At 53.2% G+C, this 27,361-nt stretch overlaps 1 protein-coding gene across 1 annotated transcript; it reads right to left on the bottom strand.

Moving 5' to 3' along the window:
* Nucleotides 1–1,036: 1,036 nt before the first annotated feature.
* Nucleotides 1,037–27,104, bottom strand: LOC134344743 (rhodopsin kinase grk7-a-like). Its single transcript, XM_063044824.1, has 4 exons — nucleotides 26,502–27,104; nucleotides 25,853–26,290; nucleotides 23,075–23,346; nucleotides 1,037–1,388 (listed from the first exon to the last, which is right to left on the bottom strand). Exons 1-4 carry the CDS (start codon nucleotides 27,102–27,104, stop codon nucleotides 1,037–1,039), a joined length of 1,665 nt encoding a protein of 554 aa, XP_062900894.1.
* Nucleotides 27,105–27,361: the final 257 nt, after the last annotated feature.

Genomic DNA, 27,361 nt, shown 5'->3' on the forward strand with positions numbered 1-27,361 from the left:
CATGGTCTCTACCCATGAAGATCAAGAGAGGCACAAATTTTGACTGGGCATCAGTGAAAGTCATGGTTCAAACAAATACGCGGCATGTGAGAGAATTCGTAGAAATATAGTTTCCCGTGAACAATTCTGTAAACAGACGTGTAGACCTTGAATCTACTTATGAGCCAATGTGGGCAAAGTTCTAGACCACAGCATGGAAAGTTCGCCACACAACCAATCAGTGACGAGACCTCCTCCATACAGCACAATTGAGTTTTTGAAATTACGTCCAGTCAGCTGATTGGTAACTATATAAGGGCCAAGCATTTGGAGGACACACCACAGTTAACAGCGCACTGATGATGTCCCCTTATATGATGAGGAAACATTTGCAAGTAAATTGCCAAGATTGGGGAGCAACTCAACCCAACCACTGACCACCTGGGCTACACATTTTCCAAATCATTTCCAGACTCAAGTTTGAATATGTGCAGTATTCCAAAATGCACTAGTTTTGCAAATTTCTATCACCATAACTATCCGAGAAGAGTTAGATTATTCTAGTGAATTAAGATCATTCCTGTATAACTTACCTGTAGCTCTAGGAAAAATGAGAACCTTGGCAAATTCAAAACCCCAGATTACTTTGTTTTCAGTCATATTTCAACACATAAATTTTCTTTAGCCTTTATTTACCTGTTACTGAAATTGACACCATACATATGCAGTGGAACAAAATGTATTTCAGAACAGGACCACTTCTATTAAGTGCTGCCTTCATTGACTCACAGCAATTTGACAGGTACTTTTGGAGAATATATCATTTAATTTTTTTCATCTGCAACTAGATTTGTGTTTTTTTATGTTTCCATTTCTCCACAGAATTATGCCAGATGTTTATATACAATGCATGTCTTTTTCCATTGGTGGTGCTGATCAGGAGCTAATGTCTGTATGTAAATTTCCCTAGCATGAGAGAGAAGCAAATTCTAATTTCTAATTAATGAGTAATCTGCAGAGGGTGTAATTGCAGAAAGATAAGGATAGATTTTCCCTTTCACAGAATCATACAAACACCTGACTTAGCTTCATCAGTGCCATTTTCCAACACTCCTGCCTTTGATGGTTTCCGAGTGGGATCGCTGAGTTCTTCATAAAGGCCACATTCAATCATTTCTTCTTGCCAAGGAATGGCGACAGCCCCTGTGGCAAATTTCTTGTAAAACTGCTTATCCTTGTCAATAATGTCAATACCTTTGACTTCAGAGAAATCAGCAATGTCTCCAAGATCCTTACAGTACACCGTGCTGGGGTCTGGCACAAAAGGTGGTTTGAGAAGTCCTGCTTCTAAACGTTGGAAGTTAATAGGTTTGAAGAAAGGGTGTTTTCTAAGGTCATCATTTTCTCCTCTAAAGTGAAAAAAGTGTATGATATCAAATAAATCTAAATTTTAAGTTGGTGTTCTTAAATTTACTCTCAGATTTCAAAGAGGAATTAAAGAGAATTAATATCACTTCATGATCTACTTCTATCAATAAGCAGTCATTTCTTTTACCTCTATGAAGGAAGATATTATTGATCTGACAGTGTAACAGAAATGTCATAATCCCACAATAAGATTTAAAAAAAAACATCTTCAAACCAATCATTTAGTCAATCAACTTAACCAATCAACCAATCAGTTTAAATTGCAAACAACAGGAATTCTGCAGATGCTGGAAATTCAAGCAACATACATCAAAGTTGCTGGTGAACGCAGCAGGCCAGGCGGCATCTATAGGAAGAGGCGCAGTCGACGTTTCAGGCCGAGACCCTTCGTCAGGACTAACTGAAGGAAGAGTGAGTAAGGGATTTGAAAGCTGGAGGGGGAGGGGGAGGGGGAGATGCAAAATGATAGGAGACATCATTTTGCATCTCCCCCTCCCCCTCCAGCTTTCAAATCCCTTACTCACTCTTCCTTCAGTTAGTCCTGACGAAGGGTCTCGGCCTGAAACGTCGACTGCGCCTCTTCCTATAGATGCTGCTTGGCCTGCTGCGTTCACCAGCAACTTTGATGTATGTTGTTAGTTTAAATTGCAAATAACATTTACAGTATGAAACATGTAAAGCATAGTTGGGTGCAGTAAGTGTGATGTCATCATGCCCAATTTACAAGACAAATTAATTACTTTTAAATACTGTATTAAAAGAATGTTATTTGAAAAAAATTACAAAAGCTATTGTCTCTGTCTTGAACTATGTAACAGTCCCTTTTGGAGGAAAACAATTAAGTATTTTATTTAGTAATTCACCAATGAATCTATCCTGTCAAAGTAATTCTATCTGGTTTGAAAAGCAATAAAGGTTTGAATTGTGAGAACAAAGACCATTTAATTTTAAATAATCAAATCCCTGTGTTTAAATTTTGCACAATGCTATGTGCTGTAAAATGGGCACAATGACAGAATTAGGAGAAGAATACCATACTACCTTGTGAAAATGAATGGCTATTTCAGAGAGGAGTTGAGAGTTAACTCCATTGCTATGGGATGTGAAGTAATACATAATTCAACCTGCATGAAGATTTCCTTCTCTGAAAATGATGTAACTTTACAACAGATCAGTAGTTTCATGCTTAGAATTACATGTACCTCCTATTAAATTTCACATCACTTAACTAAATGAAATTAAATTCCCCAAATGCGATATTGAACTCCTATCTTTAACCTGGGTTTCTGGGTGAGTCGCCCAGAAGTTTATCCACTGTCTGTCCATTCCTGACCCAAGCACCAAATCTGAAGATGGGAAAGGCAAAAGTTTCCAAATCCTCCCTGCAAACACCTGGAGATAAGTCGAAATTTGGAGAGACTAGTGAAAAAACTTCTTACATCCTCACACCTCATGCCTAACAGAACAAACTTTTTCTCACCTCAGTTCAAGTTCAAGTTTAATTTTCATGAATAGAGCCAAACAAAACAGCGTAACTCCGGGGCCAAAGTGCAAAACACAGTGCCAACACTCATACACGGCACAAGGCACACATAGCATGTACAAAATATATAGTCCAAGTCTCTGAGACAGTGGATGTTGCAGCAGTCTGCTGTCAAACACAATACAGCTTGTCTTCTGTGCAATCATTGTGTATGTCCTCAGAATCAGGTTTAATATCATGTCATGGAATTTATTGGATATAAACAGGATATACCCACGATATACTAGGATATCCTGGGTATATCCTGGAAAGTTCCTCGGAATATCCTGTGTTGGAAACCCCTGTTTACTTTTAATAATACTTCTTATAAGATTTGTACTTTTTAACAAACTCGTGTGTTTTTCATACTCACTGGCAGAAAGTGGTATAGAGAAACAGAAAACCTACAACACAATACAGGCCCTTCGGCCCAAAAAGTTGTGCCGAACATGTCCCTACCTTAGAAATTACTAGGCTTACCCATAGCCCTCTATTTTTCTAAGCTCCATGTACCTATCCAAAAGTCTCTTAAAAGACCCTATCATATCCGCCTCCACCACCGTTGCTGGCAGCCCATTCCACGCGCTCATCACTTTCTGAGTAAAAAACTTACCCCTGATATCTCCTCTGTACCTACTCCCCAGCACCTTAAACCTGTGTCCTCTTGTGTATAGCAGCTAAATTAATGGTTTATCACCTTTCTCACTTTTCAATGTCTAAGTATTGGCACATTACCCATGTAATGAGGACCAGTAGGAAACAATGGTGGAGAGGTAGTAATAAGGGACAAGGAAATGGTGGATGAACTGGTAAGTATTTTTCATCAGTCTTCACTGTGGAGGACTCTAGCAATATGGTGGAAGTTCCAGATGTTAGGGGTCATGAAGTGTGTGAAGTTACCATTCCTAAAGAGAAAGTTCTTGGGAAACTGAAAGGTCTGAAGGTAGATAAGTTACCTGGATCAGATGGTGTACCACTAGGGTTCTGATAGAGGTAGCTGCTGAGATTGTGGAGGCATTAGTAATTATTTTTCAAGAATCACTAGATCCTGGAATGGTTCTGGAAGACTGGAAAATACCAAATGTCATTCCACTCTTCAAGAAGGGAGAGAGGCAGAAGAAAGGAAATTATAGGCCTCAGTGGTTAGGAAGATGTTGGAGTCAATCGTTAAGGATGTGGTTTTGGAGTACTTGGAGGCACTTGATAAAATAGGCTATAGTCAGCATGGTTTCCTCAAGGGAAAATCTTGCCTGACAAATCGTTTTGGTAGGGTCACCCATGGCGGTAAGGTCGAGAGTGAGGTCACTGACAAAGGACAATCCAACCAAGACGTCAACGATAGAACAGATGGATGAAGTTACTACAAACTCAACGGCTGTGAAGGCGGATGAAGGCTGCAACAAATCCATCAGCTCCAATCGTCGTCGTTTCCATGCCATTTGAATCATTTGTTTGATGTGTGAAGTATCGTGTGCTTCTTGGAGTGCACCATCAAGTACGCATCAAACAAATACACGTGCAGGCGTCTTCACTCTGTGGGCCACTTCGTCAGAACGAAGACCATCATCTTTGACCTCGAGGGATAGCCACGACGACGACAAACAGCAATACCATACTTCAAGGTGTTTTCCATTTCTGCTGGTTCTTTAACCCGTCACGGGGTACGTGACAACATAAAGTGAATGTTGACTTCAGCAACCAAACTTCAGATCTGAATATACACTGAAAATCAAGTCTATAATATAACTCCGAAAAATGGGTTCCTAAGCACCTTGAACCAAGTTAATTGGAAGTCAAGCAACACACATAGAAGTTGCTGGCGAACGTAGCAGGCCAGGCAGTATCTCTAGGAAGAGGTACGGTCGACGTTTTGGGCCGAGACCCTTGGTCAGGACTAACTGAAAGAAAAGCTAGTAAGAGATTTGAAAGTGGGAGGGGGAGGGGGAGATCTGAAATGATAGGAGAAGACAGGAGGGGGAGGGATGGAGCCAAGAGTTGGACAATTGATTGGCAAAAGGGATATGAGAGGATCATGGGACAGGAGGCCTAGGGAGAAAGATGGGGGGGGGGAGCCCAGAGGATGGACAAGGGGTATAATCAGAGGGACAGAGGGAGAAAAAGGAGAGAGAGAAAAAGAACGTGTGTATATAAATAAATAACAGATGGGGTATGAAGGGGAGGTGGGGCATTAGCGGAAGTTAGATAGGTCAATGTTCATGCCATCAGGTTGGAGGCTACCCAGACAGAATATAAGGTGTTGTTCCTCCAACCTGAGTGTGGCTTCATCTTTACAGTAGAGGAGGCCGTGGATAGACATATCAGAATGGGAATGGGACGTGGAATTAAAATGTGTGGCCACTGGGAGATCCCGCTTTCTCTTTGTGGACAGAGCGTAGGTGTTCAGCGAAACGATCTCCCAGTCTGTGTCAAGTCTCGCCAGTATATAGAAGGCCACATCGGGAACAGCAGACGCAGTATATCACCCCAGCCGACTCACAGCTGAGTCTGTTGTATGGGTCTGAAGCAGGGAGGTGTGAAAGTGGTGTGTGTTTCAAAGGTAGCATTGTAAATATGGATTTGTTTAAATTGTCCTGATTTTTTTTGATTCTTGAGAACAAAATGTTGTGTAGTACTGGGCCAAACAGACTTCTTGCTTCAAAAGGGTCCTCTCCTGCTACCTCTCCCCCTCCTCTCCCCCTCTCTTCCTCTACTCTCCCTGACCCTCTCCCACTCTCCCCATCCCCTTCTCTCCCCTCCCCCTTCCTCCCCCTCCCTCCTCCCTCCTCCCCCTCTCCTCCTCCCCCTCTCCTACCCCTCCCCTCCCATCTTACTTCTCCCCTTCTCCCCTTCCCCTTCTCCCCTTCCCCTTCTCCCCTTCCCCTTCTCCCCTTCCCCCCTTCCCCTTCTCCCCTTCCCCTTCTCCCCTTCCCCTTCTCCTTCTCCCCTTCTCCTTCTCCCCTTCTCCTTCCCCCTTCCTCTCCTCCCCTTCTCCCCTTCACCCCTTCCCCTTCCCCTTCCCCTTCCCCTTCCCCCCTTCCCCTTCCCCCTTCCCCTTCCCCTTCCCCTTCCCCTTCCCCTTCCCCTTCCCCTTCCCCTTCCCCTTCCCCTTTCCCTTCCCCTTCCCCTTCTCCCCTTCCCCTTATCCCTTTCCCCTTATCCCCTTCTCCTCTTCCCCTTCTCCCCTTCTCCCTCCTCCCCCTCCTCCTCTTCTCCCCTTCTCCTTCCCCTTCTCCCCTTCTCCTTCCCCTTCTCCCCTTCTACTTCCCCTTCTCCCCTTCTACTTCCCCTTCTCCCCTTCTCCCTCCTCCCCTTCTCCCACCTCCCCTTCCACTTCTCTGCCTCCCCTTCTCCCACCTCCCCTTCCACTTCTCTGCCTCCCCTTCTCCCACCTCCCCTTCCACTTCTCTGCTTCCCCTTCTCCCTTCTCCCCTTCTCCCTTCTCCCCTTCCCCTTCTCCTTCCCCTTCTCCTTCCCCTTCTCCTTCCCCTTCTCCTTCCCCTTCTCCTTCCCCTTCTCCTTCCCCTTCTCCTTCCCCTTCTCCCCTTCCCCTGCTCCCCTTCCCCTTCCCCTTCTCCCCATCTCCCCTTCTCCCCTTCTCCCCTTCTCCCCTTCTCCCCTTCTCCCCTTCTCCCCTTCTCCCCTTCTCCCCTTCTCCCCTTCTCCCCTTCTCCCCTTCTCCCCTTCTCCCCTTCTCCCCTTCTCCCCTTCTCCCCTTCCCCTTCTCCCCTTCTCCCTTCTCCCCTCTCCCCTTCTCCCCTCTTTTCCTTCTCCCTTCTTTCCCTTCTCCCTTCTTTCTCTTCTCCCTTCTCCCCTTCCCCTTCTTTCTCTTCTCCCTTCTCCCTTCCCTTTCTCCCTTCTCCCTTCCCTTTCCCCTTCCTCCCTTCCCCCCTCCCCTTCTCCCTCCTCCCCTTCCCCTTCTACCTCCTTCCATTCCCCTTCTCCCTCCTCCCCTTCCCGTTCTCCCCTTCTCCACTTCTCCTTTCCCTTCTTCCCTTCTCCTTCCCCTTTCCCCCTTATCCCCTTCTGCTTATCCCCTTCCCCTTATCCCCTTCTGCTTATCCTCTTCCCCTTATCCCCTTCTCCCCTTCCCCTTCTCCCTTCTCCCCTTCTCCCTTCTCCCCTTCCCCTTCTCCCCTTCCCCTTCTCCCCTTCCCCTTCTCCCCTTCTCCTTCATCCCTTCCCTTTCTCCTTCCCCTTCTCCCTTTCCCCTTCTCCCCTTCCCCTTCTCCCCTTCCCCTTCTCCCCTTCCCCTTCTCCCCTTCCCCTTCTCCCCTTCCCCTTCTCCCCTTCCCCTTCTCCCCTTCTCCCCTCCCCCTCCCCCCTTTTCCCCTTCTCCCTCCTCCCCTTCTCCTTCTCCCCTTCTCCTTCCCCTTCTCCCCATCTCCTTCCCATTCTCCACTTCCCCTTCTCCCCCTCCCCTTCCCTTCTCCACTTCCCCTTCTCCACTTCCCCTTCTCCACTTCTCCACTTCTCACTTCCCCCTTCCTCTCCTCCCCTTCTCCCCTTCTCCTTCCCTTTCTCCCCTTCTCCTTCCCCTTCTCCTTCCCTTTCTCCCCTTCTCCTTCCCCTTCTCCCCTTCTTGTTCCCCTTTCTCCTTCTCCCCTTCCCCTTCTCCCCTTCCCCTTCTCCCCTTTCCCTTCTCCCCTTCTCCCCTCCCCCTCCTCCCCTTTCCCCTTCTCCCTCCTCCCCTTCTCCTTCTCCCCTTCTCCTTCCCCTTCTCCCCATCTCCTTCCCATTCTCCACTTCCCCTTCTCCCCCTCCCCTTCCACTTCTCGCTCCTCCCCTCCCCTTCTCCTTCTCCCCTTCCCCTTCTCCCCTTCCCCTTCTCCCCTTCCCCTTCTCCCCTTCCCCTTCTCCCCTTCCCCTTCTCCCCTTCCCCTTCTCTACTTCTCCACTTCTCCACTTCTCCCTTCCCCCTTCCTCTCCTCCCCTTCTCCCCTTCTCCCCTTCCCCTTCCCCTTCCCCTTCCCCTTCTCCCCTTCCCCTTCTCCCCTTCCCCTTCTCCCCTTCTCCCCTTCTCCCCTTCTCCTCTTCCCCTTCTCCCCTTCTCCCTCCTCCCCCTCCTCCCCCTCCTCCTCTTCTCCCCTTCTCCTTCCCCTTCTCCTTCCCCTTCTCCTTCCCTTTCTCCCCTTCTCCTTCCCCTTCTCCCCTTCTCCCACCTCCCCTTCCACTTCTCCGCTTCCCCTTCTCCCTTCTCCCCTTCTCCCTTCTCCCCTTCCCCTTCTCCTTCCCCTTCTCCTTCCCCTTCTCCCCTTCCCCTGCTCCCCTTCCCCTTCTCCCCTTCCCCTGCTCCCCTTCCCCTGCTCCTCTTCCCCTCCTCCCCTTCTCCCCTTCTCCCCTTCTCCCCTTCTCCCCTTCTCCCCTTCTCCCCTTCTCCCCTTCTCCCCTTCTCCCCTTCTCCCCTTCTCCCCTTCTCCCCTTCCCCTTCTCCCCTTCTCCCCTTCTCCCTTCTCCCCTCTCCCCTTCTCCCCTCTCCCCTTCTCCCCCCTCCCCTTCTCCCCCCTCCCCTTCTCCCCTTCCCTTTCTCCCTTCTTTCCCTTCTCCCTTCTTTCTCTTCTCCCTTCTCCCCTTCCCCTTCTTTCTCTTCTCCCTTCTCCCTTCCCTTTCTCCCTTCTCCCTTCTCCCTTCCCTTTCCCCTTTCTCCCTTCCCTTTCCCCTTTCTCCCTTACCCCCTTCCCCTTCTCCCTCCTCCCCTTCCCCTTCTCACTCCTTCCATTCCCCTTCTCCCTCCTCCCCTTCCCTTTCTCCCCTTCTCCCCTTCTCCTTTCCCTTCTTCCCTTCTCCTTCCCCTTTCCCCCTTATCCCCTTCTGCTTATCCCCTTCCTCTTATCCCCTTCTGCTTATCCTCTTCCCCTTATCCCCTTCTCCCCTTCCCCGTCTCCCTTCTCCCCTTCCCCTTCTCCACTTCCCCTTCTCTCCTTCCCATACTCCCCTTCCCCTTCTCCCTTCCCCTTCTCCCCTTCCCCTTCTCCCCTTCCCCTTCTCCCCTTCCCCTTCTCCCCTTCTCCCTTCTCCCCTTCTCCCTTCTCCCCTTCTCCCTTCTCCCCCTCCCCTTCTCCCTTCTTTCCCTTCTCCCTTCTTTCCCTTCTCCCTTCTCTCCTTCCCCTTCTCTCCTTCCCCTTCTCCCCTTCCCCTTCTCCCCTTCCCCTTCTCCCCTTCCCCTTCTCCCCTTCCCCTTCTCCCCTTCCCCTTCTCCCCTTCCCCTTCTCCCCTTCCCCCTTCTCCCCTTCCCCCTTCTCCCCTTCCCCTTCTCCCCTTCTCCTTTCCCTTCTTCCCTTCTCCTTCCCCTTTCCCCCTTATCCCCTTCCCCTTATCCCCTTCTGCTTATCCTTTTCCCCTTATCCCCTTCTCCCCTTCCCCTTCTCCCTTCTCCCCTTCCCCTTCTCCCCTTCTCCTTCATCCCTTCCCTTTCTCCTTCCCCTTCTCCCCTTCTCCCTTTCTCCTTCTCCCTTTCTCCTTCTCCCTTTCTCCTTCTCCCTTTCTCCTTCTCCCCTTCCCCTTCTCCCCTTCCCCTTCTCCCCTTCCCCTTCTCCCCTTCCCCTTCTCCCCTTCCCCTTCTCCCCTTTCCCTTCTCCCCTTCTCCCCCTCCCCCTCCTCCCCTTTTCCCCTTCTCCTTCCTCCCCTTCTCCCTCCTCCCCTTCTCCTTCTCCCCTTCTCCTTCCCCTTCTCCCCATCTCCTTCCCCTTCTCCCCATCTCCTTCCCATTCTCCCCTTCCCCTTCTCTTCCTCCCCTTCCACTTCTCGCTCCTCCCCTCCCCTTCTCCTTCTCCCCTTCTCCTTCTCCCCTTCCCCTTCTCCCTTCCCCTTCTCCCTTCCCCTTCTCCCTTCCCCTTCTCCCTTCCCCTTCTCCCTTCCCCTTCACCCTTTCCCCTTCTCTCCCTTCTCTCCCTTCTCCCCTTCCCCCTCTCCCCTTGCCCTTCTCCCCTTGCCCTTCTCCCCTTCCCCTTCTCCCCTTCCCCTTCTCCCCTTCTCCCTTCTCCCCTTTCCCATCCCCCTCCTCCCCTTCCCCCTTCCCCTCCCCTTCCCCCTTCCCCTCCACTTCCCCCTTCCCCTCCCCTTCCCCCTTCCCCTCCCCTTCCCCCTTCGCCTCCCCTTCCCCTTCTCCCCTTCCCCTTCTCCCCTTCCCCTTCTCCACTTCCCCTTCTCCCCTTCCCCTTCTCCACTTCCCCTTCTCCACTTCCCCTTCTCGCCTTCCCCTTCTCCTTCCTCCTATTCTCCCCTTCCCCCTTCCCCTCCCCTTCCCCTTCTCCCCTTCCCCTTCTCCCCTTCCCCTTCTCCCCTTCCCCTTCTCCCCTTCCCCTTCTCCACTTCCCCTTCTCCACTTCCCCTTCTCGCCTTCCCCTTCTCCTTCCTCCTATTCTCCCCTTCCCCTTCTCCCCTTCCCCTTCTCCCCTTCTCCCTTCTCCCCTTTCCCATCCCCCTCCTCCCCTTCCCCTTCCCCTCCCCTTCCCCCTTCCCCTCCCCTTCCCCTTCTTCTCTTCTCCCTTCTCCCTTCCCTTTCTCCCTTCTCCCTTCTCCCTTCCCCTTCTCCCTTCTCCCTTCTCCCTTCCCTTTCTCCTTTCTCCCTTCCCTTTCCCCCTTCTCCCTTCCCTTTCCCCCTTCTCCCTTCCCTTTCCCCTTTCTCCCTTTCCCCATTCCCCTTCTCCCTCCTCCCCTTCCCCTTCTCCCTCCTCCCCTTCCCCTTCTCCCTCCTCCCCTTCCCCTTCTCCCTCCTTCCATTCCCCTTCTCCCTCCTCCCATTCCCTTTCTCCCCTTCTCCCCTTCTCCTTTCCCTTCTTCCCTTCTCCTTCCCCTTGCCGCTTTTCCCTTTCTGCTTATCCCCTTCCCCTTATCCCCTTCTCCCCTTCCCCTTCTCCCTTCTCCCCTTCCCCTTCTCCCCTTCCCTTCTCCCCTTCCCCTTCTCCCCTTCCCCTTCTCCCCTTCCCCTTCTCCCCTTCCCCTTCTCCCCTTTTCCCTTCTCCCCTTCGCCTTCTCCCATTCACTTCTCCCTCCTCTCCCTCCTCCCCCTCCTCCCCTCCTCCTCTTCTCCCCTTCTCCTTCCCCTTCTCCTTCTCCTTCCCCTTCCCCTTCTCCCTTTCTCCTTCTCCCCTTCCCCTTCTCCCCTTCCCCTTCTCCCCTTCCCCTTCTCCCCTTCCCCTTCTCCCCTTCCCCTTCTCCCCTTCCCCTTCTCCCCTTCTCCCCTCCCCCTCCCCCCTTTTCCCCTTCTCCCTCCTCCCCTTCTCCTTCTCCCCTTCTCCTTCCCCTTCTCCCCATCTCCTTCCCATTCTCCACTTCCCCTTCTCCCCCTCCCCTTCCCTTCTCCACTTCCCCTTCTCCACTTCCCCTTCTCCACTTCTCCACTTCTCACTTCCCCCTTCCTCTCCTCCCCTTCTCCCCTTCTCCTTCCCTTTCTCCCCTTCTCCTTCCCCTTCTCCTTCCCTTTCTCCCCTTCTCCTTCCCCTTCTCCCCTTCTTGTTCCCCTTTCTCCTTCTCCCCTTCCCCTTCTCCCCTTCCCCTTCTCCCCTTTCCCTTCTCCCCTTCTCCCCTCCCCCTCCTCCCCTTTTCCCCTTCTCCCTCCTCCCCTTCTCCTTCTCCCCTTCTCCTTCCCCTTCTCCCCATCTCCTTCCCATTCTCCACTTCCCCTTCTCCCCCTCCCCTTCCACTTCTCGCTCCTCCCCTCCCCTTCTCCTTCTCCCCTTCCCCTTCTCCCCTTCCCCTTCTCCCCTTCCCCTTCTCCCCTTCCCCTTCTCCCCTTCCCCTTCTCTACTTCTCCACTTCTCCACTTCTCCCTTCCCCCTTCCTCTCCTCCCCTTCTCCCCTTCTCCCCTTCCCCTTCCCCTTCCCCTTCCCCTTCTCCCCTTCCCCTTCTCCCCTTCCCCTTCTCCCCTTCTCCTCTTCCCCTTCTCCCCTTCTCCCTCCTCCCCCTCCTCCCCCTCCTCCTCTTCTCCCCTTCTCCTTCCCCTTCTCCTTCCCCTTCTCCTTCCCTTTCTCCCCTTCTCCTTCCCCTTCTCCCCTTCTCCCACCTCCCCTTCCACTTCTCCGCTTCCCCTTCTCCCTTCTCCCCTTCTCCCTTCTCCCCTTCCCCTTCTCCTTCCCCTTCTCCTTCCCCTTCTCCCCTTCCCCTGCTCCCCTTCCCCTTCTCCCCTTCCCCTGCTCCCCTTCCCCTGCTCCTCTTCCCCTCCTCCCCTTCTCCCCTTCTCCCCTTCTCCCCTTCTCCCCTTCTCCCCTTCTCCCCTTCTCCCCTTCTCCCCTTCTCCCCTTCTCCCCTTCTCCCCTTCTCTCCTTCTCCCCTTCTCCCCTTCCCCTTCTCCCCTTCTCCCCTTCTCCCTTCTCCCCTCTCCCCTTCTCCCCTCTCCCCTTCTCCCCCTCCCCTTCTCCCCCCTCCCCTTCTCCCCCTTCCCTTTCTCCCTTCTTTCCCTTCTCCCTTCTTTCTCTTCTCCCTTCTCCCCTTCCCCTTCTTTCTCTTCTCCCTTCTCCCTTCCCTTTCTCCCTTCTCCCTTCTCCCTTCCCTTTCCCCTTTCTCCCTTCCCTTTCCCCTTTCTCCCTTACCCCCTTCCCCTTCTCCCTCCTCCCCTTCCCCTTCTCACTCCTTCCATTCCCCTTCTCCCTCCTCCCCTTCCCTTTCTCCCCTTCTCCCCTTCTCCTTTCCCTTCTTCCCTTCTCCTTCCCCTTTCCCCCTTATCCCCTTCTGCTTATCCCCTTCCTCTTATCCCCTTCTGCTTATCCTCTTCCCCTTATCCCCTTCTCCCCTTCCCCTTCTCCCTTCTCCCCTTCCCCTTCTCCACTTCCCCTTCTCTCCTTCCCATACTCCCCTTCCCCTTCTCCCTTCCCCTTCTCCCCTTCCCCTTCTCCCCTTCCCCTTCTCCCCTTCCCCTTCTCCCCTTCCCCTTCTCCCCTTCTCCCTTCTCCCCTTCTCCCTTCTCCCCTTCTCCCTTCTCCCCTCCCCTTCTCCCTTCTTTCCCTTCTCCCTTCTTTCTCTTCTCCCTTCTCTCCTTCCCCTTCTCTCCTTCCCCTTCTCCCCTTCCCCTTCTCCCCTTCCCCTTCTCCCCTTCCCCTTCTCCCCTTCCCCCTTCTCCCCTTCCCCCTTCTCCCCTTCCCCTTCTCCCCTTCTCCTTTCCCTTCTTCCCTTCTCCTTCCCCTTTCCCCCTTATCCCCTTCCCCTTATCCCCTTCTGCTTATCCTTTTCCCCTTATCCCCTTCTCCCCTTCCCCTTCTCCCTTCTCCCCTTCCCCTTCTCCCCTTCTCCTTCATCCCTTCCCTTCTCCTTCCCCTTCTCCCCTTCTCCCTTTCTCCTTCTCCCTTTCTCCTTCTCCCTTTCTCCTTCTCCCTTTCTCCTTCTCCCCTTCCCCTTCTCCCCTTCCCCTTCTCCCCTTCCCCTTCTCCCCTTCCCCTTCTCCCCTTCCCCTTCTCCCCTTCTCCCCCTCCCCCTCCTCCCCTTTTCCCCTTCTCCTTCCTCCCCTTCTCCCTCCTCCCCTTCTCCTTCTCCCCTTCTCCTTCCCCTTCTCCCCATCTCCTTCCCCTTCTCCCCATCTCCTTCCCATTCTCCCCTTCCCCTTCTCTTCCTCCCCTTCCACTTCTCGCTCCTCCCCTCCCCTTCTCCTTCTCCCCTTCCCCTTCTCCCTTCCCCTTCTCCCTTCCCCTTCTCCCTCCCCTTCTCCCTTCCCCTTCTCCCTTCCCCTTCTCCCTTCCCCTTCACCCTTTCCCCTTCTCTCCCTTCTCTCCCTTCTCCCCTTCCCCCTCTCCCCTTGCCCTTCTCCCCTTGCCCTTCTCCCCTTCCCCTTCTCCCCTTCCCCTTCTCCCCTTCTCCCTTCTCCCCTTTCCCATCCCCCTCCTCCCCTTCCCCCTTCCCCTCCCCTTCCCCCTTCCCCTCCCCTTCCCCCTTCCCCTCCCCTTCCCCTTCTCCCCTTCCCCTTCTCCCCTTCGCCTTCTCCCCTTCCCCTTCTCCACTTCCCCTTCTCCACTTCCCCTTCTCGCCTTCCCCTTCTCCTTCCTCCTATTCTCCCCTTCCCCCTTCCCCTCCCCTTCCCCTTCTCCCCTTCCCCTTCTCCCCTTCCCCTTCTCCCCTTCCCCTTCTCCCCTTCCCCTTCTCCACTTCCCCTTCTCCACTTCCCCTTCTCGCCTTCCCCTTCTCCCTTCTCCCTTCTCCCCTTTCCCATCCCCCTCCTCCCCTTCCCCTTCCCCTCCCCTTCCCCCTTCCCCTCCCCTTCCCCTTCTTCTCTTCTCCCTTCTCCCTTCCCTTTCTCCCTTCTCCCTTCTCCCTTCCCCTTCTCCCTTCTCCCTTCTCCCTTCCCTTTCTCCTTTCTCCCTTCCCTTTCCCCCTTCTCCCTTCCCTTTCCCCCTTCTCCCTTCCCTTTCCCCTTTCTCCCTTTCCCCATTCCCCTTCTCCCTCCTCCCCTTCCCCTTCTCCCTCCTCCCCTTCCCCTTCTCCCTCCTCCCCTTCCCCTTCTCCCTCCTCCCCTTCCCCTTCTCCTTCCATTCCCCTTCTCCCTCCTCCCATTCCCTTTCTCCCCTTCTCCCCTTCTCCTTTCCCTTCTTCCCTTCTCCTTCCCCTTGCCGCTTTTCCCTTTCTGCTTATCCCCTTCCCCTTATCCCCTTCTCCCCTACCCCTTCTCCCTTCTCCCCTTCCCCTTCTCCCCTTCCCTTCTCCCCTTCCCCTTCTCCCCTTCCCCTTCTCCCCTTCCCCTTCTCCCCTTTTCCCTTCTCCCCTTCGCCTTCTCCCATTCACTTCTCCCTCCTCTCCCTCCTCCCCCTCCTCCCCTCATCCTCTTCTCCCCTTCTCCTTCCCCTTCTCCTTCTCCTTCCCCTTCCCCTTCTCCCTTTCTCCTTCTCCCCTTCCCCTTCTCCCCTTCCCCTTCTCCCCTTCCCCTTCTCCCCTTCCCCTTCTCCCCTTCCCCTTCTCCCCTTCCCCTTCTCCCCTTCCCCTTCTCCCCTTCCCCTTCTCCCCTTCTCCCCCTCCCCCTCCTCCCCCTCCCCCTCCTCCCCTTCCCCCTTCCCCTCCCCTTCCCCTTCTCCCCTTCCCCTTCTCCCCTTCCCCTTCTCCCCTTCCCCTTCTCCCCTTCCCCTTCTCCCCTTCCCCTTCTCCCCTTCTCCCCTCTCCCCTTCTCCCCTTCCCCTTCTCCCCTTCCCCTTCTCCCCTTCCCCTTCTCCCCTTCCCCTTCTCCCCTTCCCCTTCTCCCTTCTCCCCCTCCCCTTCTCCCTTCTTTCCCTTCTCACTTCTTTCTCTTCTCCCTTCTCCCCTTCCCCTTCTTTCTCTTCTCCCTTCTCTCTTCCCTTTCTCCCTTCTCCCTTCTCCCTTCACTTTCCCCCTTCCCCTTCTCCCTCCTCCCCTTCCCCTTCTCCCTCCTTCCATTCCCCTTCTCCCTCCTCCCCTTCCCTTTCTCCCCTTCTCCCCTTCTCCTTTCCCTTCTTCCCTTCTCCTTCCCCTTTCCCCCTTATCCCCTTCTGCTTATCCCCTTCCCCTTATCCCCTTCTGCTTATCCTCTTCCCCTTATCCCCTTCTCCCCTTCCCCTTCTCCCTTCTCCCCTTCCCCTTCTCCCCTTCCCCTTCTCCCCTTCCCCTTCTCCCCTTCCCCTTCTCCCCTTCTCCTTCATCCCTTCCCTTTCTCCTTCCCCTTCTCCCCTTCTCCCTTTCTCCTTCTCCCCTTCCCCTTCTCCCCTTCTCCCTTTCTCCTTCTCCCTTTCTCCTTCTCCCCTTCCCCTTCTCCCCTTCCCCTTCTCCCTTCCCCTTCTCCCCTTCCCCTTCTCCCCTTCCCCTTCTCCCCTTCCCCTTCTCCCCTTCCCCTTCTCCCCTTCCCCTTCTCCCCTTCCCCTTCTCCCCTTCTCCCCTTCTCCCCTTCTCCCCTTCCCCTTCTCCCCTTCTCCCCCTCCCCCTCCTCCCCTTCCCCTTCTCCCCTTCTCCCCCTCCCCCTCCTCCCCTTTTCCCCTTCTCCTTCCTCCCCTTCTGCCTCCTCCCGTTCTCCTTCTCCCCTTCTCCTTCTCCCCTTCTCCTTCCCCTTCTCCCCATCTCCTTCCCCTTCTCCCCATCTCCTTCCCATTCTCCCCTTCCCCTTCTCTTCCTCCCCTTCCACTTCTCGCTCCTCCTCTCCCCTTCTCCTTCTCCCCTTCCCCTTCTCCCTTCCCCTTCTCCCTTCCCATTCTCCCTTCCCCTTCTCCCTTCCCCTTCTCCCTTCCCCTTCTCCCTTCCCCTTCACCCTTTCCCCTTCTCTCCCTTCTCTCCCTTCTCCCCTTCCCCCTCTCCCCTTGCCCCTCTCCCCTTCCCCTTCTCCCCTTCCCCTTCTCCCCTTCCCCTTCTCCCCTTCTCCCTTCTCCACTTTCCAATCCCCCTCCTCCCCTTCCCCCTTCCCCTCCCCTTCCCCTTCTCCCCTTCCCCTTCTCCCCTTCACCTTCTCCCCTTCCCCTTCTCCACTTCCCCTTCTCCACTTCCCCTTCTCGCCTTCCCCTTCTCCTTCCTCCTATTCTCCCCTTCCCCCTTTCCCCTTCCCCTTCTCCCCTTCCCCTTCTCCCCTTCCCCTTCTCCATTCCCTTCTCCCTCCTCGCCCTCCTCCCCTTCCCCTCCTCCCTTCTCCCTTCTTTCCCTTCTCCCTTATCCCTTCTTTCTCTTCTCCCCTTCCCCTTCTTCTCTTCTCCCTTCTCCCTTCCCTTTCTCCCTTCTCCCTTCTCCCTTCCCCTTCTCCCTTCTCCCTTCTCCCTTCCCTTTCTCCTTTCTCCCTTCCCTTTCCCCCTTCTCCCTTCCCTTTCCACTTTCTCCCTTTCCCCATTCCCCTTCTCCCTCCTCCCCTTCCCCTTCTCCCTCCTCCCCTTCCCCTTCTCCCTCCTCCCCTTCCCCTTCTCCCTCCTTCCATTCCCCTTCTCCCTCCTCCCATTCCCTTTCTCCCCTTCTCCTTTCCCTTCTTCCCTTCTCCTTTCCCTTCTTCCCTTCTCCTTCCCCTTCTTCCCTTCTCCTTCCCCTTGCCGCTTTTCCCTTTCTGCTTATCCCCTTCCCCTTATCCCCTTCTCCCCTTCCCCTTCTCCCTTCTCCCCTTCCCCTTCTCCCCTTCCCCTTCTCCCCTTCCCCTTCTCCCCTTCCCCTTCTCCCCTTCCCCTTCTCCCCTTCCCCTTCTCCCCTTCCCCTTCTCCCCTTCCCCTTCTCCCCTTCCCCTTCTCCCCTTCCCCTTCTCCCCTTCCCCTCCTCCCCTTCCCCTTCTCCCCTTCCCCTTCTCCCTTCTCCCCTTTTCCCTTCTCCCCTTCTCCCTTCTCCCCTTCCCCTTCTCCCATTCACTTCTCCCTCCTCTTCCTCCTCCCCCTCCTCCCCTCCTCCTCTTCTCCCCTTCTCCTTCCACTTCCCCTTCTCCTTCTCCTTCCCCTTCCCCTTCTCCCCTTCCCCTTCTCCCCTTCCCCTTCTCCCCTTCCCCTTCTCCCCTTCTCCTTCTCCCCTTCTCCTTCTCCCCTTCCCCTTCTCCTCTTCCCCTTCTCCCCTTCTCCCTCCTCCCCTTCTCCTTCTCCCCTTCTCCTTCTCCCCTTCTCCTTCCCCTTCTCCCCATCTCCTTCCCCTTCTCCCCATCTCCTTCCCCTTCTCCCCTTCCCCTTCTCCCCTTCCCCTTCTCCCCTCCCCTTCCATTTCTCGCTCCTCCCCTCCCCTTCTCCTTCTCCCCTTCCCCTTCTCCCTTCCCCTTCACCCTTTCCCCTTCTCTCCCTTCTCTCCCTTCTCCCCTTCCCCCTCTCGCCTTCCCCTTCTCCCCTTCCCCTTCTCCTCTTCCCCTTCTCCCCTTCTCCCTTCTCCCCTTTCCCATCCCCCTCCTCCCCTTCCCCCTTCCCCTCCCCTTCCCCTTCTCCCCTTCCCCTTCTCCCCTTCCCCTTCTCCTTCCTCCCCTTCTCCCCTTCCCCCCCTTCTCCCCTTCCCCCTTCCCCTTCTCCCCTTCCCCTTCTCCCCTTCCCCTTCTCCCTTCTCCCCTTTTCCCTTCTCCCCTTCTCCCTTCTCCCCTTTTCCCTTCTCCCCTTCTCCCTTCTCCCCTTCCCCTTCTCCCATTCACTTCTCCCTCCTCTTCCTCCTCCCCCTCCTCCCCTCCTCCTCTTCTCCCCTTCTCCTTCCACTTCCCCTTCTCCTTCTCCTTCTCCTTCCCCTTCCCCTTCTCCCCTTCCCCTTCTCCCCTTCCCCTTCTCCCCTTCCCCTTCTCCCCTTCCCCTTCTCCCCTTCCCCTTCTCCCCTTCTCCTTCTCCCCTTCTCCTTCTCCCCTTCCCCTTCTCCTCTTCCCCTTCTCCCCTTCTCCCTCCTCCCCTTCTCCTTCTCCCCTTCTCCTTCTCCCCTTCTCCTTCTCCCCTTCTCCTTCCCCTTCTCCCCATCTCCTTCCCCTTCTCCCCATCTCCTTCCCATTCTCCCCTTCCCCTTCTCCCCTTCCCCTTCTCCCCTCCCCTTCCATTTCTCGCTCCTCCCCTCCCCTTCTCCTTCTCCCCTACCCCTTCTCCCTTCCCCGTCACCCTTTCCCCTTCTCTCCCTTCTCTCCCTTCTCCCCTTCCCCCTCTCGCCTTCCCCTTCTCCCCTTCCCCTTCTCCTCTTCCCCTTCTCCCCTTCTCCCTTCTCCCCTTTCCCATCCCCCTCCTCCCCTTCCCCCTTCCCCTCCCCTTCCCCTTCTCCCCTTCCCCTTCTCCCCTTCCCCTTCTCCTTCCTCCCCTTCTCCCCTTCCCCCTTCCCCTTCTCCCCTTCCCCTTCTCCCATTCCCTTCCTCCTTCTCTCCCTCCTCCCCTTCCCCTTCTCCCTTCTTTCCCTTCTCCCTTCTCCCTTCTTTCTCTTCTCCCCTTCCCCTTCTTCTCTTCTCCCTTCTCCCTTCCCATTCTCCCTTCTCCCTTCTCCCTTCCCTTTCTCCCTTCTCCCTTCTCCCTTCACTTCCCCTTCTCCCTTCCCTTTCCCCCTTCTCCCCTTCCCCTCCCCTTCCCCTCCTCCCCTTCCCCTTCTCCCATTCCCCTCCTCCCCTTCTCCCCTTCCCCTTCTTCCTCCTCCCCTTCTCCCCTTCCCCTTCTCCCTCCTCCCTTCCCCTTCTCCCCTTCCCCTTTCCCTTCTCCCCTTCCCCTTTCCCTTCTCCCCTTCTCCTTCCCCTTTTCCCCTTATCCCCTTCCCCTTCTCCCCTTCCCCTCCTCCCCTTCCCCTCCTCCCCTTCCCCTCCTCCCCTTCTCCCCTCCCCTTCTCCTCCTCCCCTTCTCCTCCTCCTCTCCCCTTCTCCTCCTCCCCTTCTCCCCTCCTTCTCCTCCTTCCCCTCCTCCCCTTCCCCTCCTCCCCTTCCCCTCCTCCCCTTCCCCTCCTCCCCTTCCCCTCCTCCCCTTCCCCTTCTCCCCTTCCCCTCCTCCCCTTCCCCTCCTCCCCTTCCCCCTTCTCCCCTTCCCCTTCTCCCCTTCCCCCTTCTCCCTTCTCCCCTTCCCCCTTCTCCCTCCTCCCCTTCTCCTTCCCCTTCCCCCTCCTCCCCTTCCCCCTCCTCCCCTTCCCCTCCTCCCCTTCCCCTCCTCCCCTTCCCCTCCTCCCCTTCCCCTCCTCCCCTTCCCCTCCTCCCCTTCCCCTCCTCCCCATCTCCTTCCCCTCCTCCCCTTCTCCTTCCCCTTCTCCTTCCCCTTCTCCCCTTCTCCTTCCCCTTCTCCCCTTTTCTTTCTCTTCTCCCCTTCTCCTTCCCCTTCTCTCCCCCTTCTCCCCTTCTCTCCCCCTTCTCCCCTTCTCCTTCCCCTTCTGCCCTTCTCCTTCTCCCCTTCTCCTTCCCCTTCTCTCCTTCTCCTTCCCCTCCTCCCCTTCCCCTTCTCCCTCCTCCCTCCTCCCTTCCCCTTCTCCCCTTCCCCTTTCCCTTCTCCCCTTCTCCTTCCCCTTTTCCCCTTATCCCCTTCCCCTTCTCCCCTTCCCCTCCTCCCCTTCCCCTCCTCCCCTTCTCCTCCTCCCCTTCTCCTCCTCCCCTTCTCCTCCTCCCCTTCTCCTCCTCCCCTTCTCCTCCTCCCCTTCCCCTTCTCCCCTTCCCCTTCTCCCCTTCCCCTTCTCCCCTTCCCCCTTCTCCCCTTCCCCCTTCTCCCCTTCCCCCTTCCTCCTCCCCTTCTCCTTCCCGTTCCCCCTCCTCCCCTTCCCCTCCTCCCCTTCCCCTCCTCCCCTTCCCCTCCTCCCCTTCCCCTCCTCCCCTTCCCCTCCTCCCCATCTCCTTCCCCTCCTCCCCTTCTCCTTCCCCTTCTCCCCTTTTCTTTCTCTTCTCCCCTTCTCCTTCCCCTTCTCTCCCCCTTCTCCCCTTCTCTCCCCCTTCTCCCCTTCTCCTTCCCCTTCTGCCCTTCTCCTTCTCCCCTTCTCCTTCCCCTCCTCCCCTTCTCCTTCCCCTCCTCCCCTTCTCCTTCCCCTCCTCCCCTTCTCTTTCTCCTTCTCCCCTTCTCCTTCCCCTTCTCCCCTTCCCCTTCTCCCCTTCTCCTTCTCCTCTTCTCCTTTTCTCCTTCTCCTTCCCTCCTTCTCCTTCCCCTCCTCCCCTCCTCCCCTTCTCCCTTCCCCTTCCCCCCTTCCCCTTCTCCCCTTCCCCTTCTCCCCTTCCCCTTCTCCCCTTCCCCTTCTCCCCTTCCCCTTCTCCCCTCCTCCCCTTCTCCCCTCCTCCCCTTCTCCCCTCCTCCCCTTCCCCTTCTCCCCTTCCCCTTCTCCCCTTCCCCTTCTCCCCTTCCCCTTCTCCCCTTCCCCTTCTCCCCTTCCCCTTCTCCCCTTCCCCTCCTCCCCTTCCCCTCCTCCCCTTCCCCTTCTCCCATTCCCCTCCTCCCCTTCTCCCCTTCCCCTTCTCCACTTCCTTCTTCCCCTTCCCCCTTCTCCCCTTCCCCCTTCTCCCCTTCCCCCTTCTCCCTCCTCCCCTTCTCCTTCCCCTTCCCCCTCCTCCCCTTCCCCTTCTCCCCATCTCCTTCCCCTCCTCCCCTTCTCCTTCTCCCCTTCCCCTTCTCCCACCTCCCCTTCCACTTCTCCCCTTCACCTTCTCCCTTTCCCCTTCCCCTTCTCCCTTTCCCCTTCCCCTTCTTCTCTTCTCCCTTCTCCCTTCCCTTTATCCCTTCTCCCTTCCGTTTCCTCCTTCTCCCTTCTCCCTTCTCCCTTTCCCCTTCCCCTTCCCCTTCTCCCTTCTCCCCTTCCCCTTCTCCCCTTCTCCCCTTCCCCCTTCTCCCCTTCCCCCTTCTCCCCTTCCCCCCTTCCCCCTTCTCCCCTTCCCCCTTCTCCCCTTCCCCTTCTCCCCTTCCCCTTCTCCCCTTCCCCCTTCTCCCCTTCCCCCTTCTCCCTCCTCCCCTTCTCCTTCCCCTTCCCCTCCTCCCCTTCTCCTCCTCCCCTTCTCCTCCTCCCCTTCCCCTCCTCCCCTTCACCCTCCTCCCCTTCACCCTTCTCCCCTTCCCCTTCTCCCCTTCCCCTTCTCCCCATCTCCTTCCCCTCCTCCCCTTCCCCTCCTCCCTTTCCCCTCCTCTCTCCTCCCCTTCCCCTTCTCCCCTTCCCCTTCTCCCCTTCCCCTTCTCCCCTTCCCCTTCTCCCACCTCCCCTTCCACTTCTCCCCTTCCCCTTCTCCCTTCTTTCCCTTCTCCCTTTCCCCATCCTCTTCTTCTCTTCTCCCTTCTCCCTTCCCTTTATCCCTTCTCCCTTCCGTTTCCTCCTTCTCCCTTCTCCCTTCTCCCTTTCCCCTTCCCCCTTCTCCCCTTCCCCTTCTCCCCTTCCCCCTTCTCCCCTTCCCCCTTCTCCCCTTCCCCTTCTCCCCTTCCCCTTCTCCCCTTCCCCTTCTCCCCTTCCCCTTCCCCCTTCTCCCCTTCCCCTTCTCCCCTTCCCCCTTCTCCCCTTCCCCTTCTCCCCTTCCCCCTTCTCCCTCCTCCCCTTCTCCTTCCCCTTCCCCTCCTCCCCTTCCCCTCCTCCCCTTCCCCTCCTCCCCTTCCCCTCCTCCCCTTCTCCTTCCCCTGCTCCTTCCCCTTCTCCCCTTCTCCTTCCCCTTCTCCCCTTCTCCTTCTCCCCTTCTCCTTCCCGTTTCTCTCCTTCTCCTTCCCCTCCTCCCCTTCTCCCCTTCCCCTCCTCCCCTTCTCCCCTTCCCCTTCTCCCCTTCTCCCCTTCCCCTTCTCCCCTTTCTCCCCTTCTCCCCTTCCCCTTCTCCCCTTCTCCCCTTCCCCTTCTCCCCTTCCCCTTCTCCCCTTCCCCTTCTCCCCTTCCCCTTCCCCTTCTCCCCTTCCCCTTCTCCCCTTCTCCCCTTCTCCCCTTCTCCCCTTCTCCCCTTCTCCCCTTCTCCCCTTCTCCCCTTCTCCCCTTCCCCTTCCCCTTCTCCCCTTCCCCTTCCCCTTCTCCCCTTCCCCTCCTCCCCTTCCCCTTCTCCCATTCCCCTCCTCCCCTTCTCCCCTTCCCCTTCTTCCTCCTCCCCTTCTCCCCTTCCCCTTCTCCCTCCTCCCTCCTCCCTCCTCCCTTCCCCTTCTCCCCTTCTCCCCTTCCCCTTTCCCTTCTCCCCTTCTCCTTCCCCTTTTCCCCTTATCCCCTTCCCCTTCTTCCCTTCCCCTCCTCCCCTTCCCCTTCTCCCCCTTCTCCCCTTCCCCTTCTCCCCTTCCCCTTCTCCCTTTCCCCTCCCCCTCCTCCCCTCCCCCTCCTCCCCTCCCCCTCCTCCCCTCCACCTCCTCCCCTCCCCCTCCTCCCCTTCCCCCTCCTCCCCTTCCCCCTCCTCCCCTTCCCCCTCCTCCCCTTCCCCCTTCTCCCCTTCCCCTTCTCCCCTTCCCCCTCTCCCCTTCCCCCTTCTCCCTTCTCCCTTTCCCCCTTCTCCCCTTCTCCTTCCCCTTCTCCCCTTCTCCTTCCCCTTCTCCTTCCCCTTCTCCTTCCCCTTCTCCCCTTCCCCTCTTCCCCTTCTCCCCTTCCCCTTCTCCCCTTCCCCTTCTCCCCTTCCCCTTCTCCCCTTCCCCTTCTCCCCTTCCCCTTCTCCCCTTCCCCTTCTCCCCTTCCCCTTCTCCCCTTCCCCTCCCCTTCTCCCCCCCTTCCCCCTTCCCCTTCTCACTCCCCCCCTTCTCCCCTTGAAACATCTTGAAACAACAGCATTTATGTTTTCTCCTAGATGAATAAATAGTCAACTTCTCTCAAATGCCAGCTTTCCCAGCAGTAAATCTGGCATACTAAACATATTTTAGAATAACAATCATACTAAAATTATCGTTGCAGACTAGCACAATGATTCAGAGACTTGACTATTTCAAGAAGCTTACCTGCAGCCCAAGCGTTCCTCTGAGTTCTTGGCCAAAAGCTGTTGGCAGATGTCCTTACACTCTTCTGTGAAATTAGGGTGCTCATATTTCACTTCGTCTTCCAGTGTTCTCCTTTTCACTTCATCTTTACTGACCTTTTCCTTATGATCCTTAAAAGGAGTTCTGCCTGCAATCATTTCGTAAATACTGCATCCTAGAGCAAACCAGTCCACAGAGTATGTGTACTTTTCTTCTTTTAAAATCTCTGGAGCCATATAACCATTAGTTCCGGCCTGAAGTATTAAAGAAACAAAGAGCATTTTAAATACACAAATAAAAGCAAAAGCATTAGTCTAATTAAAATTTATGTATGGTATATTCTCAACTAAACAGTTCATCAGCCAATAACTGGGTAATGTAGGTGTACTGGTAGGACACCTCTGTTATACAGAGGTAGTTTTGAGTTAATGTGTAATTATTGTTAGGCTGTGATTAAAAAGTTGCAGAATGTGTGATTTCATGGATTGAGGCTAAAAAGTTGTGTTCAGATTTGAGAAATTTCATAATACTATTATGAGGGCAGATTGGAAGAATTAAAGTGAGTCATTGGAGCAAATAGCTAAAACAAATCCAGCCTACACTTTAAATATTGCTGTTATCTGCTAAAACAAAATGGTCTCTCTGCAACGTACTAAAGCAATTATTTTATGAAGTTTATATGCATTTCACTTTCTAACATATGATTATAGCCTACAGATTTTTCACTTTTGATACTTTTGCTTTTCCATTCTAATTTATAATATTCATCATCCATTCTCTAACTTTGCTGTCCAATTCTCCAGCAATCCTTTTCCTATGTTAGTTGATGTCCCACAGCTCCATGGTCTTTCCCAAATGAGCATCCTTCGATAAACACTCTGTCTGATCAACGAACTCATTACGACATCTACACTACTATAAACAAGAGAAAGTTTGCAGATGCTGGAAATCCGAAGCAATACACTCAAAATGCCGGAGGAACACAGCAGGCCAGGCAGCATCTATGGAAAAGAGTAAACAGTCGATGTTTTCGGCCAAGACAATTCATCTATACTTGATGAAGGGTTTTGGCCCAAAACATCGACTGTTTACTCTTTTTCATAGATGCTGCCTGGCCTGCTGAGTTCCTCCGGCATTTTGTGTGTGTTTGCTCCACATTATTTATAGCCTTGCTGTGAATTTCTGCTTTTCCTGAGATAGAAATTCATCCCCTTTGCTTGCATTGAAAGTGTTCAAATGTTGGAAGTTGATAAATGCCGCCTGCAAATATGCAGATCACATGTCTGCTGCAGGTGATAGAAGACGTCTCTACACCCATGTTTTCAATTACGAGAACACTGATAATCTCTTAACCCATTGAGCTGCAAATTAATGGTATACCTTATTAATGCTTATGTAGTCATTAAAAGGGAACGTATTTTTTATCTATTTGTTCATTGTTTTGGATGCGTGGATTGAAAGAATATAGTGCTTGTGTTTACAAAGTTGAAGCATCATAAATATAATGACAAGGATTCTGTGTTGAACCACTTGATAACAACGGTTTATTCCAAAACAGTTAAGTGAATTGCAGTAATTTTCCGTATTGAGATTAACCTAAGAGTTCCAAGTAAAAATCAAGGATGAATCAAATATAGATGTTCTGTAACTTTACAACGTTCAGCTCGATTGAAAAACTCAGTCAAGGTACTCAATTGCAGTGTATCTAACATTTTTAGCAGATACTAAAATTTGCATTCGGTGGAATGGTGATGGTAATTTGCAAAGGATGTTCAAAGAGCACGCTAGAAAACAGGATCACTGGCCATCAAACATTTATTATAACAGCCCACATTTCTTTTGTATGGCACAGCTTATAGCAAATGGGGTGTCATTTCAATGTAGAGTCCCATACAGAGGACCTGGAGGCTCTGTGACTAGTGAGAGCAATAGTGTATCTCTGCATTCAACCAGATTGAAGGATTCTTACTGAGTCATGCATATGATTACCATTTGCAATAGCATTATGAGTAAACCCACACCTCAAGGACTGCAGTAGTTCAGGGAGTGACCTCACCATCGTTTTCTCAAGGGCAATTAGGGATGGGAAATTAAACACTGGCTCAGCCTGTGAAGTTCATGTCCCTTGAGTGGATATAAAGTAATAATGGAAAAAGTACAGAACATAAAGTAAATGATGTAAAGTGAGGGAGAAAGTAAGGTAGGGAGAAAAAGAAGTAAAATAAGCAATAAAAATAATAAGAAAAATCACCAGCTATAATTACGGTTTAAAAGATGGATCTTTAACCTGTTAAATATTCATTGCCAAAGAGAATTGGTAAAACTGATAAAATTTGACTTAACCCACTGGAGAAACATTAGCATTTTCTGGTATGTTTATTTAGTATTTGAGGAGTATTCACTCCAACTTAATGCATTTGTGTTTTAACGCCAATATATCTGTGAAGTTTAAACTCAGGAAGCCATTCACCGATTTATGAATTTTACTTCACATGAGCAGTATCACCAGTTCCTGTCCAACTTACTACTTTTCCTGTTGCAAAATCTGGGCTTCTGTGCATTTTCCACAGGATAATACTTTAGAAATCATTGTCAGATTAATAATGTTTTCCTCTTACCAGCTGACATAACAACCTAAGGGGATCTTTATTAGGATGTTTGTGACTGGATTTTACCCGATTCCTTTACGAGATTTACAGATTTCTAGACCATAATAATTCTATTAGTGCACGTGTGTCAAATTTGCATGTTCATACTTACTTTATGGTTAATGGCTTTGCCCTCTTTAATTCTGACTGCAAGCCCCAAATCTGAGAGTCTGCAGTTTCCATCGTCATCCAGTAAAACATTTTCAGGCTTCATGTCACGGTACACAATATTCAGAGCGTGCAGGTGCAAAATTCCACAGGTAATCTGGGCTGTGTAAAATATTGCACGGTTCATTTCAATTCCCCTTTCTCCAGTGTTATAAATGTGAAATTTCAGGTCTCCTCCATTCATCAAGGTCATCACCAAGCAGAGATGGCTCTTGGTTTCATAAGCATAAGCTAGGTTGACAATAAAACGGCTGTTAACTTTTTCCAAGATTTCTTTCTCAAGAAAGGCCATTTCCTCTCCCTGCTTTTTCTTTAGTCGTTTCTTGTCTAACTGTTTACATGCATACATTTTGCCAGATATTTTCACTTGCATAGCACACACCTGAACAAAGCAAAGAAAGCAAAGCAAATTGTTAGAAACTTTAACAATAAAAATATTATTTGCTGTCATTATTTCCATTTGATTGAATATACTGTATATTTAAATATTAATATATGTAACCATTTCAATATAAATGTATTGAAAATTACTGGGAAGTTATTGCCCATATACTTTTTCTCAAACCTAATGTTCTACATAAATAATATCTTACCTCTCCAAATCCTCCTTTACCTAAAATTCTGAATTGATAAAAATATTTTTCAGTTATAGGCTGACGTTCAAAGGTTTTCCATTGCAAGAACATTTCAAAAAATGGACTGTTTAGGAAGTCCTGGAAAGCATGTTCTTTGAGGAACATCTTAGCTTCTGATTCAGCCAGAAGCAGGAGTTCTTCAGATTCCTTCTCTGTGGCAGCTTTACACTTAGTGACCAGTTCTTGACTGAGGAAGGACAGATAATTTTTTGAATCAGTCTTTAGAAAGTCAGTTACAATCTTCTGTCGCAAGTTCTCCTTAACTCCATTTTCAGCCAGATAAAAGTCGGAAACTTCATTTTTGAAGTCAACAGCAACTTGATATTCTGGGACTGTTGCTGTAAACTGATGGAACAACCTTTTCCCAATTGGTTGTTGTTCACACACACTCTCATATGCAATATCAATATTTTGTTTCACCGAAACACATTGTGCGTGGCTCGGCAGGAACAAACTTTGTCGTCTCTTTCGCATTTCCTTGAGACCTATATCTACATTTGTCCTAGCTTGCAGGTAAACTGTGTTGGCAATTAGGTTATCGAGTGCTCCCATGTCACACATGATGTCTTATTTTGTAGATCCTAACTTAATATAAAACTAATAGTTTTTCTGTGCCTGTTGGCTATGAACAACCTGAGATTTTGTGCCACTAAATACCTCACAGATTTCTCTAAGTACCTTTGGAGCTCTGTGTAGGGATTATGATGCTTCAGGGATTTCTGTCTTAAGTAGATTCCATGTTTCATTGTCAGAGGCATTTATAAGACGTGTTTGATAACATGCTTAAATACATGGTTAGCTACACACCTCTTGAACTA

The sequence above is a fragment of the Mobula hypostoma genome, chromosome 4, assembly GCF_963921235.1.
Source record: "Mobula hypostoma chromosome 4, sMobHyp1.1, whole genome shotgun sequence".
Taxonomy (NCBI): Eukaryota; Metazoa; Chordata; class Chondrichthyes; order Myliobatiformes; family Myliobatidae; genus Mobula; species Mobula hypostoma.